General features: G+C 48.8%; 6 protein-coding genes; 4 read left to right on the top strand and 2 right to left on the bottom strand.

Moving 5' to 3' along the window:
• Positions 1-574: 574 nt before the first annotated feature.
• Positions 575-1138, top strand: FFUJ_03963 (related to ADP-ribose pyrophosphatase; the record flags this gene model as incomplete). XM_023572806.1 has 3 exons in its annotated part: positions 575-677; positions 729-934; positions 983-1138. The coding sequence occupies 3 exons, from the start codon at positions 575-577 to the stop codon at positions 1136-1138; spliced, it is 465 nt and encodes a 154-aa protein (XP_023426864.1).
• A 536-nt stretch (positions 1139-1674) lies between these two features.
• FFUJ_03962 (related to UV radiation resistance associated protein p63) lies at positions 1675-3565 on the top strand (the record flags this gene model as incomplete). XM_023572808.1 has 2 exons in its annotated part: positions 1675-2082; positions 2132-3565. The coding sequence occupies 2 exons, from the start codon at positions 1675-1677 to the stop codon at positions 3563-3565; spliced, it is 1842 nt and encodes a 613-aa protein (XP_023426865.1).
• Positions 3566-4211: 646 nt separating this feature from the next.
• Positions 4212-5891, top strand: FFUJ_03961 (related to triacylglycerol lipase II precursor; the record flags this gene model as incomplete). The annotated part of the gene is made up of 1 exon (XM_023572809.1): positions 4212-5891. One exon carries the CDS (start codon positions 4212-4214, stop codon positions 5889-5891), a length of 1680 nt encoding a protein of 559 aa, XP_023426866.1.
• Positions 5892-7076: 1185 nt separating this feature from the next.
• FFUJ_03960 (uncharacterized protein) lies at positions 7077-7802 on the top strand (the record flags this gene model as incomplete). Its single annotated transcript, XM_023572810.1, has 1 exon — positions 7077-7802. The coding sequence occupies one exon, from the start codon at positions 7077-7079 to the stop codon at positions 7800-7802; it is 726 nt and encodes a 241-aa protein (XP_023426867.1).
• Positions 7803-8826: 1024 nt separating this feature from the next.
• FFUJ_03959 (uncharacterized protein) lies at positions 8827-9670 on the bottom strand (the record flags this gene model as incomplete). XM_023572811.1 has 2 exons in its annotated part: positions 8827-9337; positions 9393-9670. 2 exons carry the CDS (start codon positions 9668-9670, stop codon positions 8827-8829), a joined length of 789 nt encoding a protein of 262 aa, XP_023426868.1.
• A 1436-nt stretch (positions 9671-11106) lies between these two features.
• FFUJ_03958 (uncharacterized protein) lies at positions 11107-16584 on the bottom strand (the record flags this gene model as incomplete). XM_023572812.1 has 5 exons in its annotated part: positions 11107-12100; positions 12153-13819; positions 13866-15450; positions 15503-15527; positions 15579-16584. The coding sequence occupies 5 exons, from the start codon at positions 16582-16584 to the stop codon at positions 11107-11109; spliced, it is 5277 nt and encodes a 1758-aa protein (XP_023426869.1).
• Between the last annotated feature and the right edge of the window lie 14 nt (positions 16585-16598).

A 16598-nucleotide genomic window follows, 5' to 3' on the forward strand; every position in this document is an offset into this window, starting at 1 on the left:
ATTCTTTACATATGCGCTTTTGCGCATCTGATTGGCATGCTAAGATATTGGTGGACGAATACGAATTGATGAGCAACAGTTAGCAAGCAAACATGATTAGATCTTTTATTTCATAGCGCACGAAATGTTTGGGCGTTCAAAAGGCGGTTTGCTAGGTATATCCAATACACTTGTACGAGAGAAACAATTGTCCCGACGGTGTCCCAAGCGTTATCCACCAAGAAGAGTTGTTGGTTCATATAATGAGGCGCTGGTGCATGGGTACATTTCGAGGATGCGCACAACACAATGACATTCTTTTGCACAAGGCTATGCAGTAGAATTCATCCCATTCCTTCCGATGATGCTCTAGTTTTCCAGTTGTATCATCACTGCCCGCCAGTGTAGCACATCTCATCCACACAAGGTGCCCTTTCACGATGAGTCATCAGCTTAGTTGGGTGACTGCGCCTGGCTGGGCGTTCTTCTAATCAGCACAAAACTGACGCCATACCCTTGCCTTTTCTCCGATAAACAATATCGCGAACTCATTACCAACGTCTCTTTTGTTTTATCTACATAGACTCGTACAATAATGTCTACGGAAGCTCCTCACCCCCGCGTCGGCGTCGCCGCCCTCATCTACAACCGCGAAGGCAAATTCCTCACTGGAAAGCGGATAGGGAGCCACGGAGCCGGTAAGTATTCTTGCAACAACATGAATTTGAGCAGAAGCTGAAAGTATACAGGCACCCTTCAGTTACCAGGTGGCCATCTCGAATACGGCGAGAGCTTTCTCGAGTGCGCAGAGCGAGAAACCCTCGAGGAAACAGGTCTCAAGGTCAAGGCTCTGCAGCATATTGCCACTACGAACGATGTATTTGAAACAGAGAAGAAGCACTACATCACAATTTTTGTATCGTGCCAGATGGTTAATGAGAGTGACCAACCCCAGGTCGGTTTGTCTTGCAGGTTGTACAGGGTAATAAGCTGACATGACTAGATCCTTGAACCGCAGAAGTGCGAGGGCTGGTATTGGAAGTCATGGGACGATCTCAAGAAGATTCATGCTACGGGGGGGGATGGGGAGAAGTTGTTTTTGCCTTTGATCAATCTGTTGGGGACCACGGATTTGGAAGACTTGAAGCTCAAGGTGTAATGCTCATGATCTCCACCAAGCGAGCAATAAAACTTCTACTGTTATACCAAGGTACCAAAAATACCCAGTCAAAACCCGCCAGGTCTACACTAAATCATGCTCACTCTGCCTGAGTCTTTTGGTCACTCAGGATAGAGGTCCCAAGTTTTCAGGCTGTCCTTACGTCCTGTTCTTGGCATAATGTCTCAATTGCTTCGCAAATCCGGGGTGCATTCCAGTAGATTGGAACTATTCCGTAGATACGAATTGCTATCACGTTGAGAGTGACAAATTACACGTATAACTATTCATAAACGAATTACAATTCATTTTACTGCGAGAAGAGCTCTCGCCAGACAAAGTCCAGGTTAAGTCAGTTGTGATGTCACTAAAGCGGGTATGCAACTATCGCGACTCTCAATTCCAGCTAAGCTCCAAAGCTCCCACCTTGGAACTGATGACGTTTCACGCACATCCTCACTTTTATCCTCAAAGCTTCCACAAATGTCATAGGCGCCAATAGTCCAAGCTGCTGAACGCAGCATGCCACTACCAGAATGTCGACCCTCTCCGAACCCCGTCGTCCCCGTCTTCTCCCGCAGAACCGCAAGCTTCGTCACCTTCGCGGCATCTGGCTTCGCAATTTATCCTTCGCGCCCACGAGTCTCAGAACAGCAGATGACGCCGATCTAGCTACGAGCAAGCTACAAGTGGTCAAAGAATCGAGTCAATTGCATCCGTCGCGGTCGTCAGAGAGCTTGAGGAAGGGCAATGTTAGGCCGGATGCGCTCAGGCCGGTGCAGAAGCGTAGGACGAGTTTGAGTTTGGCGCATGCCAATCTCGTGGCGCGGCAGAAGAATTTGGAGACGCTATATGAGGAGGCTGTGGGGGATGTGTTTTACTCGCTGCATGTGGACGCGGATGCTGAGCCTGTCTACATCAGCGAGGTGCGAGAGCGAGCTACGGTACGAAAGCTGTCCATTGCGACACATAGCGTGATCTGACTATTTACAGAGCTTCAACTTCAAATTCTTCAGTCTCGAAAATTGCCCATCGGCCATTTCGCGATGTAATTCCATGATCCTACGAATCTGGGCGCGCCGACCGAAAGCCGAATCATGGACCTTTCTCCTCGAAGAAACAATCGACCTGTGCCGTCTCCACTTCATAGGTACCCTAATGGACAGAAACTTCCCGCCCAACGCATTGATATTCCACCTCGAAGACGGCGTTTACTCGTTCGACTTCCCCAACAAGATATCCGAGCCGAAGCAAGCGCCGCAAGTAGCCACATCGTCATACAATGCGCTCATGAAGCTAGCCAACCTCGAAAGTTCGATCGAAGACGCGATAGAGACACAACAGAGATTAATGGAAGAGATAAACCGTATACTAGACGAAAGCCCACCTGATAATTCGCAAATGGCGAGGGAAGTTGTCGTGATGGCCGATAAATATGTTACAGCGCAAAGACGGTCGAATAAACAGGCGCAAAAGAAGCGCGATGATTTGCAGGAGTCTATACGGAGTCGTCGCGAAGCGATTGTCAAGGGTAGAGAGCTTCAGAATGAAGCGGAGAAGGACATGGAGAGCAGTCGAGAGAAGTTGACCGCTTCGGAGGAGCTTCTTGAGCAGACGCAGCAGCAGATTCGGGGGCAACGAAGACGTATTTGCGCCGACCTTTCGGACATATTTCCGATCACCCCGATTCCTAATGCGCCGCCGCTTTCGTTCCAGATATGCAACATACCACTACCGAACTCGATATACGATGCGGCTACTGCGAGAAATATCTCCGAAGACCTCTTATCCGCTGGTCTAGGGATTGTCGCTCTGCTCACGAAGCACCTGCAGTTCTATCTAGCGCATCCATTACCGTACCCGCTAGATTGGTTCGGCTCCAGATCATATGCGCGCGATGATATCTCCCAATTATCTGATAGAACAGTCTCGCGTCGAGAATTCCCACTCTATCTCCCAAGAGGTGGTTCAACAGCAGGTCAATGGCGCTTCGAATACGCGTGGTTTCTCCTCAACAAAGACATCGAGGCTCTCTGCTCATCGCAAGGTCTCCGCGTCGTCGACATCCGGCACACCCTCCCGAACCTCAAATACTTGCTCTACGTCTGCAGCGCCGGCAGCGACCAAGTACCAGAGCGCAAAAAGGGGGGTGTTCGCGGTTTGTGGGCCGGAAGGATGAAAGGACGCATGTCCACCATGTCGGCGCAGTTCGACGGCGATTCGGGTAGTGTTACAGAGAGCCGGAGGGGCAGCACGGATAGTGAGGTCAATCAGAACGGCGATGTGTTACGGGATGCGATTATCAAGAGTAATGGGCATAATAAAGATGAGGGGCGTGAGAGTTTGGATGATGGGGTTTCGTTACCTTTTGGGGAGGGGGATGCCAAGTTTACGCTGAGGACGAAGGGTCTGAGGGAGAGGAGATGAGCGACAATTGGATGTGTTCGGCGGTTGTTTGTATTTGTTCAGCGAGGTGCTGTTGGTGTGCTTTGGAGTTTATAGATAGGAAGCTGGTTTCTGTATAGGATACTCATCAGACTTCATCGGCATCATTCTCATCAGATGGTTCAATTCCACCTCGTTCATTCATCGTCGGTCCTCATCTATGCCATCTAGCAGCCTTCTACTGTTTCCGCATAACCTGGAGAGACCTTCGCCGAACTATCCATCTTCCATGCCACGAGATATCCATCGGCGAATGTTCCCCCGTCTCAATACCACCTCAAGCCATCCCAGTACCTGTCAAACGCATCATCTGGCCCACCGATCCCTCAAACCAAGGCAGAACAGCCGCCATTTACCCACGAGTGCCGAAGTACGCCCGGGTAGTTCGTCCCAAAGCATGCTAGAGCTGCAGAAATCTGAAGCTATTCAGGGATCTTCCCCGCAACCCCAGAGTCCGGAGTGTGGGGAGACCCCATATTCGGTCGCGGCGCCGAGGGCCGTCTGCTCTTGTCCTCGGTGCCGGTGGCCGCTTTTCAGCAAATATGGTGTAAGTGCTTTGAAGTGGAGAGTATATAAATTCGGGTTGAGCCCGTGAGAGGGATCTGCAGTTTGTGCAGACTTGGCAACGATGCTGGGCTCTTCTCTTATTCTGGCTTTGGCGGTTGCCGTGGGCGCTGCTTCAGTACCACGAAACAGTCCCGTTGTTGAACTTAGGAATGGGTCCTACTATGGTATTCATAACACTGCGTACAACCAGGACTTGTTCCTTGGTATGAGATATGCTCAGGCGCCGCTGAACGATCTGCGCTTTCGACACCCTCAGCCCTTGAACTCAACCTGGGACGGAGTGCGTAACGCGACAGAGTACCAGTCCAAGTGTTATCAGTACGGGTATCCTTCCGGACCTCTTTCAGGCGGCACTGATGATTGCTTACATCTAAATGTCGTTCGCCCGTCTGCAGCTGCGAAGGAGAAGCTTCCAGTCCTTGTCTGGATCCATGGCGGCGGCCTTGTCGGAGGCTACAGCGGTGATCCTTCTTCAAACCTCAGCTACATCATCGACGAGTCTGTGAAATTGGGCTCGCCCATCATCGGCGTCTCAATCAACTACCGTCTTGGCGCATGGGGCTTCCTTTGGAGCTCCGCCGTCAAGGCTGAAGGCGTTGGAAATAATGGCTTCCGCGACCAGAGACTTGCTCTTCAATGGGTTCAAGAGAACATCGCTGCGTTTGGGGGTGATCCCAAGAAAGTCACCATCTGGGGCCAGAGTGGAGGGGCACGAAGCGTTGCGTCTCAATTGACTGCCTTTGGCGGTAGAGACGATGGGCTGTTTAGAGCAGCTATTCTCGAGAGTGGTACTGGCTTCCCCACGGCCTTTGGAGAGGTGGAGGATAAGGACGCACCAACCTTTGAGAAGGGGTACAAGACGCTTCTCAAGAGGACCGACTGCGATTCTGCTAAGGATTCTCTCCAGTGTCTGCGAAAGGTGCCGTCACTGGAACTCGCTGAGATCGTCGGCAATACCTCGTTCCCAGTTTGGCTCGACATTATTGATGGCGACTTCATCCGGGATAGTCGCTCAGAGCTCGTTCGTCATAATAAGTTCGTTCCAGTGCCCATCATCAATGGAGTCGCATCAGACGACGGCGACTTTTTCGCCCAGCGTGGCATCAACACGACACAGCAGTGGGAGGCATATCTGCGAAAAGAGGGCGCAAGTAATGCTACAATCGAAGTCATTTCAGCTCTGTACCCTGATATTCCACGCGTCGGCCTCCCAGCGACTTTCGAAGGGCGCCCATCAGGCCCATCGGCTTCGTACGGGTTGCAGTGGAAGCGCGCGGTAGCCTTTGGCGGTGATCGAGCTATGCACGCACCCAAACGAGCTTGGAATAGGAAATGGGCAAAGAGTAATGCCACTGCGTACAGCTATCACTTCGACGTTGTATCAGGTGATCGCCCAGCAATCCAAGGAGCTGGACACTCGGTTGATATCCCATTTGTCTTCCGTAATTATGATAGATTGGCTCAGTTGAACGCCACCGAGCCGAGACCTGGGTCATTTGACGAAGTGGCTGTCAAGATGTCGAGAATGTGGATTAGCTTTACGAGCATGATGAACCCCAACTTTGAAGGTATGGGGGATGTTCAGTGGCCTGAGTATGAGTGGGATGAAGGGAAGAATATGGTCTTTCATATTGATGATTCGTCTGTGGTTCATGTTGAGAATGACACGTATCGAACTGAGCAGATGGAGTATTTGGATAAGAAGTTGTGGAATGTTGAGCTTCAATCGGGACTCGACTGAGGACGGGAAGCACGACATATTCCAAGTGACAAGAGCCTATTCATGCCATTACTACTACCTAGTATGAATTTAGACTATCTTAGCCGAGGCTTCGGGTCAATGGCCTATATTCACCCTAAACCTGGTCTGCTTTTATGAGAAGTGTAGACGGTGAGCTAGATGTCTGTTGTCCAGACCCGTGGCTCGTTAAACTTACAGAAATCACATGACGTAGGTTTATTCATCCCTAGGACAAAGAGTTCCTTTACTGAGGCGTGAAACCCTCGTTGATGGTCCCGGTCAGACAAAGAATGCTCGGAAATTATTAATACGGCATGGGCCTCAAATATGCCCCTTGCCAAACAAACGTATTGTCATTCCCAGAGCCTATTGTCCACCCCACCGATGATTGCTGCAACCAGAGACGAATAATTGCTGGCCACAAGGGTAAACCTTGGATTGGAAGTCCAGGAAAACAGTACTCTATTAGGCCTTTGTCACGGTTATGCCTGAAATGATTGCTACTTACTACAACACATCCGAGATTCACACCTCACTTAGGACAAGGCATGAGGGAGCCTTAGTTTCGCCCTTTGCTCATTGCTCGTGAAAGAAACAATTGTTGTTTTCCCTATGAAGAGACAATAAAACTGGCTTCATCGTTCACCTTTATTCATAAAACAAGGGAAGATTACAGTCCAGTCAACTTGGCAACCAGCAGTTCAGTGTTAGCTATTGTCCGGCCGTTCAGCTTGAAATTACGGCCACAAATCAGAAGATGAACAAAGATTTGGTAAAGTCTTTGTACATAATCATCAGCAACTAGTATTATGCAATGTTATTCGAGCTCAAAGGACAGATAAAGGATTTCTAACTGAACAACTTATTGCTCAAGCCATCTCCTGTATTCATTACCACCTGGCTCCTATTCGGTGACCCCGTAACAAACCGTAAACCAGTGTCAGCGCCAACCAGCACGGTTCTTCGCTGGTTAGCGCCTTGCAGAGGATGCAACTGAGTTTATTCAGCAAACATATAAAAAGACAAGACCTCTTGCATAGATTATTCCTATCAAGCTTCTTAGCATCTTGACACTCACCACCCCAGCTAACTAACAACGACACTCACAAACGACTTATCATTCCGCCACATATAACCACCCCATCCTGCCAACTCACACTTATTTTCTCTATACCGCTGTCAAAGATGAATCCCCTCGATTTTGTCCGATGTGGTATTGAGAGGCTAGATTCTTTCTCGAAGGCTGTGGCTGAAGCACAACACAACCTTCGTGGAAAGCATGACTCTGACTATTCCGCAGCGCAGAGGGAAGCGTTGAATGGCTTGTACGAAAAACATGGAGATGTGTTTGATCTGTTGGGCTTCTGGGCCGAAAACGATATCTCAGACTGGCGTATTTTGCCCGTGTCTCTCGCACACGGCTATTTATATTCGCTTCTGAGGGAGCTTAAAGACCTCATGCCGGCTGACCATCCGAAGTCCCAATACTTCACCTTCGAGTCATCCGTTCTCAAATTCATCGCCGAATGCGAGAATACTCTCTTGCGCGGCTTTCTCCGGTGGGCCGTCGTGGAAGCTCACACGCCCTCGAGTGCCGTCCATTCTCTCCTACAGATCCATGCTGCCGCTGATGCAGTGGACTATGTGGTTCCCAAGCCCGAGGGAGATATGAAGGTGGTCCTTGTCCGCGTGACAGACGTGCCCCAGTTGGTAGATCATTGGGGCCAGCGTGTTGTCTCCGGCCCAGGTGAGGAGGAAATGGCGGAAATATGCAGGTCGAACAAGCCAAACTTTCGCAGGTCTATATTTAAAGGGCTCTTTGTTCTGGCGTGGAAGGTCCCAGGAGAATATGGGGACATGTGGATGGACGGTCAGGGCTTTGCGATTCCTGATGTTCCTGAGTCGATCTAGCTTTCTTGCTGGACAAGCAAAGCTCACCGGGGACTTGGGCATTGGTGAACATGAGCAGACTGATAGGGATACAGAGTAGGGTTAGTGTTGAAGCGCCTGGATCGCCAGAGCGCTTAGGCTGAGTTTTAGGTAGCAGAATCATCCAAAGACATGCAGGTCATATTTATCATTCTATACCAGGTAATCTTGGTCCTTGCTTCGTGAGAAGAGAATTGCAGCTAACACTGACATTGTTCAGGAGAACCTGTTCTTTGTAGAGATCCATGTGATCAACGGGTCTTCGGTTGAGTTCAGGGAAACATATTCGCAGGTTGCTTCTGACTACGTCTGATCGGTATCTCGTCATCGCTTCGCCGTACCCCTTCGCTTAAAACAGGGCATGGTCCGATGCCACGCGATACAGTAACTCCGTGTCCTGGAGACGGGAGTGGGGTAGCCCGAATAGTGGATCCTCCCGTTCAGCCTTAGCAACCTTATCACTGGTAAAGCTAGGACTAGGTAAGGTACGGAGTACCTACAGCACAATAAATGAACATGCCTCTCCTTTCATCGTGAAGCTGTCAATGAAAGGACTCGACACAAGGGAAATTTGTGCTGACAAATTGCAACTGAACAACTGCCGAACATCGTCACTGATCCTTCTGTCCTTGGCATGAGGGCTGTGCTTACAATCCCTGTCCCCAACACCTGTCAAAAACTTGGCACAGCTTGAGGATCAGCCCAAAAAGGCGCAGGGCTTTTCTATTTCGGGAATTCGATGCAACGGTATGGCTGGGGCTCATTTTCCCTTAATTCTCGTCTCTTTTTTTCCTGGTTCCTTCGGGTCCGGGTATTATATCGTGAGTTGGGAATAGCTTCAGCCCCCGACAGAGGCAGAGCTTGGTATCATTTCTAGAATTAAACTACATCCGATTCATCATTAGGTACGCCTGCCAGCCTCAAACATCCCACTCCGACTTGTTTAGTTGTCTAGCTCCGCGTATGCATACCAATCGTCCTTGAAACCCCAATTGCTCCCCTATCATCAAATTAGCATCGGATCATTATAAAGTTGGACCAGAGAACTTGCCTGCGCCTTGGAATTATTCTTCAACCAGCAGTTCGCGTTTAAACCGTCTAACTCGTCCTTCATACGCTTCGAAAAGACGATGCTAGCGCATTTCACTCCGTTGCCGGTCTCGGCGTCTTTGTCGATCATGTTGCCGCAAGCTTCCATGCAGTCTTCAATCGTATAGGCATATATAGGCGCGTAGTCGGCAACAATACCTCCTCCCTCAGCCGGGGTGCCTTGTGCTGCGTTGACGCCGCACCACCACTTGAACTCGTAGCCTTTGTTGGTCTTGTACCGTGTCTCGTCTTTCTTGGAATCGGGGCATTCTAGCTCCAGCAGGCTGACTGTATCAGCAGCTCTCGGTACATAGGGGGCTGTGTCGTTGACTGATGTGCTGTTGTCGGGCGTTGGGCATGAGGTCGCGGTTGGTTCTGCTGTCGCGGCGGGAGCGGTACCAGATGCCAAGTCCGCTGAGCAATCACTACTATTGATTGACATGTCAATAAGCATAATTGAGCATATTCCAAGTTTAAACTTACGATTTGTTTGCCAAAGCAGCGCCCAATCCACCACCAACACCTGCGCCGACAATGATAGCCGTACATAGAGCGACAAGCGCCGCGAAAGTCCAAACTCCAAGCCCAAAAGGAATCCTTACTCCATCCGATGACGCCTGCTGAGGATGATGATAACCGGGAGGGATGTAGTAATTGCCGTTATCGTAACCGGGCGCTACTTCTGGAGCTTTGGCGGCTTGTTCAGCGTCTGTGTTGACCTGGAGGCCTTCGCTATCCGGAAGATGCTGTTGTTGACTCATTGCGCAACTCAGGACGATCGAAACCCGCTAACGAAACAATAAATGAAAGGGAAGAACCAAGAGACAGGCAGGGAAAAGCAGCGGATCAGTAAGGCAGGATTAAATGGGGGCGCAATTTGGAGCCTTTATAACGACGATCCCTGGTTTCAAAATGGTATTACAGGCTACGATCTGTAAGCTGACCGCATCCAGTCCGCAAATCATGGTTCGTTTTGGCCCCCATGTCCTCGTTGTCGTAGCATGGCTAATAATATCCCTGCCAGGTAAGTGGGTTAAAAACCCGTTGGAGTTTGGACTGCGAATTTGGAGTAAAGCTTAGGATCTGGGCAGGGGTAACAAGCTTTTTAATCCATGAATCGGATAGCATCTTGGATGTCGGGTTTGGCGAGGTGATAGGGATATCGTGGGCAAAATACTTGCTACTTGAACTTTCAGCCCTGTGTTGTTGGGGCCCGTTTTTAGGCGCCGTCTTGGTGACATTCAGAGTGGCATTCAGTGGCTCTAGCTTTTCGGGGTTGCATCAATGCAACACACACAGCCCGAATGGCATGAGCGTCGTCAAGGGCAGCAATTTCCTAGAATCATCAATAGGTACGTAGGATCCCAGTCTGCTGCATAGTTATTTACAACTGAGGCATCTTGTACACTAGCAAAGTCACACAACAATTATCCAATGAAGTCATGTCGCTAATCATGGTGTTGTCTTACACTGAACCTGCAGGCCCGTTTCTTCCTTCTTACTTACATTAGCCAAACTCACCATCCACTCAAGTTGCTACTGCAGAAAAAAAGTACGACGAATTGCTGTTGGATGATGCGGGTATTTTCATTTTATAAAATTTGTGACCTGTCACATGCTATCGATGTGTTACGGAGGAAATAAATTTTGGGATTTCTTCTCCAAGCGTTATTCCGCATAAGTCGGAGCATCGATTTGCACAGATGTGGATGTCAAGGAACTCCGTTATGTCCATGGAAGTGACTGTGCCTTCAAAGCGAATCTATACAATCTTGTGTCCAGACAAAGGTAACGAGATTATATTTGATGTGGTCATCACGATTCTTCTTCTGCGTTCACCGGCCAACGAAGTCCTTGACAACACTCAACCTCTTCCTCGATCCCACTTCCTATAGCAATACGAATTGCTGGTCGAGTCTTCTTGCCACCTTTTGCTCCTTCTTTCGATGCTGAACAACTGCATCCTTAAGTAGTCTTTGAAAGTATTCCACGGCCTTGTCGTTAAACGAATTGAGGTTTCCTGTGACATAGACACCGGCTATTGGATGTTCAGTTGCTCTTTCAATAATCGCCGTGGTTCTAACTGGAAGGAAGGAGGGCCATAAAAGAAAGGATGTTCCTCTTTAAACTGCTAGGCTAGGGCATAATCCACACTGATTTATTCAGCGCCGAAATAGCACTTCATGAACAGCTTCTGTTAGGCCCCGAGCAGATGTTGTACATCAAACTTGAAGAACAGCACACGGCCTGTCGTTGTTCCAATAATCAGCGTCGATCCAGAAACCTGGATATAACCCACAGGCTCCAGATCTCTATCCTTGGGCCGTAAATCTGGCCATAGCCAGAAAACCTTCTTCTGCTTCCATAACAACCAAGACCTATCGTAACTGATCCCGTATCCTGTCAAATCCTCATCTAAACAAATCTTGCGAGCTTCGTCCTTCAAGGCTTCATGAAGTGTCAATGTGCCAAGATTTGTATGGACCGCATTCGTGTTGGAGTCAAAATCGAAGCGCATCGGGACAAAGCCACTGTCAACTCTCAGGCGACGCAACAGCAGACCGGTTGAGGAGTCTCTGAAAGTCAAAGAGGTCCTTTCATATAAAACCAAAATTGAATCGTTCTGAGTCAGAGAGGGATGGTATGCACCCGAAGGTAGTCTGAACTGGTAAAGTGACTCTCCTGTGTCAGTCAAAATCGCCCACGCCCCTTTTATGAATCCTTCCATTGTTTGCAAAATCACAAACTTTGCGTCAGAAGAAACTGCCAATATTCCCTGGGTAATCATTGGTGGAATACTGCTAGCAAGCTGGTCACCACTATCAATGCTGAATTTGGATAAAAGGAATCCTTGATGCTCATGCGCAGCCCAACCCCAAGCAGAATTTTCTGTCTCGGATGTCTCAGAGTAGAGAACAAGCAGAAACTGGGAATTGGGAGAAATAACCGCACTATGAACGAGCCCCGTGAGAGTCAGTTCGCAAGTGACAGAAAACGTATCGAGCGCAATGATTGTGACATTCCTACCGCGGACTGAGACAAGAAAACGCTCGTCCGGGGACACAGATGCTGCAGATCCTTTGGAGAAAGACGTAGCATGGATCTCGGTCTGAAGACTGATGACACACTTGCCTGTTGTCACGTCCCATGCTAGGAATTGGCCGACCGAGTATTCAGTACTGTTAAGCGGCCTGTTAAAATGTTAGTTGCGGCTAAGACCTTTGGCCGAGAGCAGATGATTACGTAGGACTTCGCGTAGTGGTTCTTGACACAAACAGATACTTGCTGTCTTTTGTGAATTGGAATAGCTGTAGGGATCCACAATCGCTGGAGGTTAGGTTTTGATACCCATCATCAAACTCCTGAGTGCAGCCAAATGTTTCCATATTCCAGACTCGTACAACTCCGTAGTATGAACAAGAGGCCGCAAGAGTGCAATCTAACGATAACACCACTGATTCAATCGGATCCGACCTTTTTCCTGAACTGTAATCTGTTGCTCTTGTACCGTTCAACCGGACCCTTCCACTTCTGGTGAGTCCGGCCGAAGCGAGCAACGTAAGGTCTGGAGAAAGACTTGTATGACGCAACTTCGGGGTATTTTCGAAGAGTGTTAAGCATTCTCCAGTCTCAACCCTCCAAGTTCTGACAGATCCACTCTCACCAATCGTCGCTAGAGTCGCGTGATCGAGGGAAAATTGAGTAGACTGAATCTCCTCCTCGCAATCAAACCTGCTAATGACTTTGGCAGAGTCGACCCATCGAATTTCGAGATTGGTCTTATATTTACTCTTTTCAGAACAAGCGCGAGCCATCATGATTGAGGCGTTTCCGTTCATAGCAATTGAGGCTGATCTGTCACCTGATGAGCTAGGATAAAACACCGCTCGGAAAAAAGGGTTCATGCTCTGGCATCGGATGCGCTGGAATGTCTTAGTTTCCCACACTGCATACTCGTCGGCGCAGGTTGACATTATTGCAAGTAGGGAGGAATCGGGGGAGAACTCTATGAAGTAGAGCGACGAATATTCTCCGATCCGAGGTTCTCGATTATTACGCAATAATGCAGGGCCGGTGATTTGTTGACAGCCTGCAAGGCAATTTTCGCGGGCAAATTCAGCAGTGTCCAGACGCAGAACAACGCCAGAGCCTGTATCTGTTATCAAGACAAGGAGTTTGGAGTCCGGCGAAAATTGGAAAGGCTGCTTGTCGTATTGCACGGCGAATGGTCCCATAAGTTCCCCAGTATCCACGTGCCAAACTTTCAAGTAGAGGCGATCGTAGCGATGACTATTGCTGCCGGCATCAGGCACGCTCCTGTCACTCCCAGCGTAAGTCTCCTCTCCTTGGTTTCTGATATTAGAGTCTTCTTCATCTCTCATTATATCATTATCTTCTTCCCGGCTACTGGTATCAGATATGTCATCGTCGTTCACAGATTCAGCCTCCCAACCAGGGCTTTCCACATCAGGATGGCTCTTGCTAGTGGCGGCCACCCACGTTCCGTCATGGGAAAGCTTGAAAGGACTCCACTTTGTTCCTCCCTTGTTATTGAGGATGCGAACGCATTCGCCAGTCTCAAGGCGCCAGACGCGAATGTCTTCAACACGATAATCGCAAGTACCTAGGAGTGAGTTGTTTGAAGAGACAGAGAAATATCTGCATGAGGGCGCTTGCTTGTCTTCTAGTGTGTATCCAGCTTGGTATGACGTCTTGTTAGGTTTAGGGGCATGTAGCAACCATGGGGGAACCCTTATCGGAAATGTCTGCTTCAACTGACTACCGGGCGGTATAGAGAGAATCAGGGAGGAGTACAACTGAAGAGGGTACTGATCAATAATCGTGGAGTTCATGTGAAGAAAGCCCTGGATTTCGCCAAGCAGATGGCGATGCAGATTTTTTTCCTCGTTCTGTACTATTAGTTCCGTTATTGAGATAATTCACAGCGATGCGTACCTTGATAGCAGTCTGCAGTATTTCGATCACTTGCATGCTTTCTCTGAATCTCCCTATAAAGCTCAGGGCCTCCAACCAGTGGAATAGATGCTTCTGCAAGAATAAGAAAACGTCATCGAGGCTAAGCAAAGGGGATTTGATCTTCTGGAAGTGGTAAGCCCAATGGCGGCAGGCATACTGCAGTTCATCGGGAATGTAAGTTGCTACCTGCCCAGGGGGAATCTCAGTACGCTGCGTTCCTGGCCATACCAGCTCACAGATATTCTCCTTTAGCTTAATATTCATGACTTGAAAACAGCCTTCAAAGAGACTGAGGTGTATACGCTGCTCATCTACCCAAAATTCATTCGTCTGACTCTGATTCGGATCAGTGAGATAGTCTCGTAATGAGATATGCAATAGCCGTACTGGTTCCTGAAGGCCTAGTGGGACGTTTAATATCGAATGGAGTGCATTTAACCGACTATGCACGACTCTGACTGGAAGGTCAAGCAACTTTGACATTGCCATGATCGATAAGGGGTCAGCTAGAATAACAATGCTTCCAACGATGTGGCAGGTTTGCTCAATGATCTGTCTGCGGTCGTCTTCAGAGACACCACTGACTATGGAACGTAGAACTGGCCCGTAGGTTTGTCCAAGATGATTCCCATAATTGTTATTGCTGAGTTGAAAGTACCTGTGCAGTTGTTCTGAGGGGCTGTTGACTTTGTAATTCGAAACGAAGCGACAAACGGTGGCAGCAAAGATGAAAAGAGGGACTGCCATCTCCGTCAATTTAGTTATGTCATTGTCTCCTGGCCAGTCGCGTGGCAAACCAAGCTCCGTGGGCACGACCTCGTTGAAATCGACTCGAATCCTTTCGAATTCATTTAGGAAGAAGGCCCTTATATCGTGCTTGATTGTATTCACTGGCATGTCATGTAGAACCAAGGCTTGGTAGGTGCCGTTAGCCTTTGCAAACCCTAGGCGAGTAGGAAGATCTGGGCGGCTCGTTATAAGGACTCGAATGCATTGTCGAATAGAGCTGGCACACGAGAGGATGCCAATCAAAGACCTTATCTCATCCTCTCTGTTGCATTCATCCAGAGCGTCAATGACAAATGCCAGCGGCCGCTTGCCCAGCTCCTTCAGTGGAGCCTCAATAAGCTCGGCAAACTGTTTCGAAACAGCCTTGCTAACTATGTCAGGATCAGATTCAAGCGTTTCTTTGATAATATTGGCATATCCTGGGACAGTCCTGACCAACTGTCGAGCTATACTGGACACGAACTTGCCCAGGTTTTCTCGGTCTGCTTCGCCTCTCTTGAAAAAGAAACTGGCCCCGAGATCTCCAGACTCAGCTCGCGACTTTGCAATAGTGCGTGCAATAGTTGATTTTCCTGTTCCCGCCATCCCATTAAGCCATAGTATCGGTTGAGATGTTTCGTCTTCAATCCAGTCTGACAACTCTTTGAGAAGGTCGACTCTGGTATTGGCCAAGCACATCGAGTGATGTTCCTCAGCGTGAGAATCGAAACGAGCACCTTCTACATCCGGTAACCGATCAAAGACAGTTTTTGAGTCGATATTCTGGACCGAGACACTGTTTTGTATAGATTAGCAGTGGATTTGACGTATGTAGTTGTCTAGCTTACCTCAAAGTGTCTATCTTGTCTTCCACTGTTCGTTTGCGTGAGTGGTATATACTTTGATAGGTGGACTATGACTAACTTGATTTGACCGCCTCGATGACCCTTCGTGTTACCTGAACTTGCTTAGCCGGGACATACTCAAGAAGCTCAACAGCAAAAGCAGCAGCCGTAGCAGCCGCGTATCGTTGCCATCGGTCATTCTTGTGAGAGTCTGCATAGTCGCAGATACCACGGATCACGAGACACGGGAACTTGTCCATCAGCCCTGCGGCTTCCATCTCAACACAGAGAAACTGCTGTCGTTCCCACAACTTATCACGAGTGACGGCATCCTTGATTAGAGAGTCACCAGAGGCAATAATGCCATAGTGGATTTCCGGTTCAGTCGAATCTCGCTCTTCGCGTTCTACCTCCCAGGTAGAGTCACACTTGGAACAAGTGGCACCGCCAACATGACTGTATTCTGACTTGTACAACCGGTCATTCGCGATCCCTGGGTGAGTGTAGTTCCTCTTTCCTTTTGACATGAACCGATTGTTCGCACTCCACATTGTTTCGAGTAGATCTGAGATCTTTGACGGCATCATTTCGTGTTTTGCTTGTAAATTTGCTAGTGCATGAAGTAGTACCGGAGGGGGTTTACTGAGAGAACCTTTCTGTTCCCAGATACCGTCTGTTTTTGCCTTTCCGAAATCGTATTGGACCACGCCTCCAGTCGTTCCCTCAGGTTGGCTGACAACAACATCACCGAGCCGAATATCCTGGTCCTCGTCAGGCTTTGCGATGCCTCCTCCTATTCCAACCAGCAATCCAAATCGAATGTGGGGCAATGAAGAGATCAAATCTGATACAGTAGTTGCTGCGGATATAGTACCGTAGACTCCTGCTTGGAGCGAGGCAATAACGACATTGTGCTCGCCAAGTCGACCCCAGCTATATGAGTTGTTGTCAGTCTCATGCTGAATGAACCCGCCGGGCTCACTATGTGTCTCGTCTAGCAAAGCAGTTGCTGCTGCTCGTTCAATGGGAAGAGCAGCTATCCATGCGATAGTATAAAGCTCAGAGCTTTCGAGCCGAGATGCCATGTCTAGTGAAGAAC

Source organism: Fusarium fujikuroi, chromosome FFUJ_chr02 (assembly GCF_900079805.1).
Source record: "Fusarium fujikuroi IMI 58289 draft genome, chromosome FFUJ_chr02".
Taxonomy (NCBI): Eukaryota; Fungi; Ascomycota; class Sordariomycetes; order Hypocreales; family Nectriaceae; genus Fusarium; species Fusarium fujikuroi.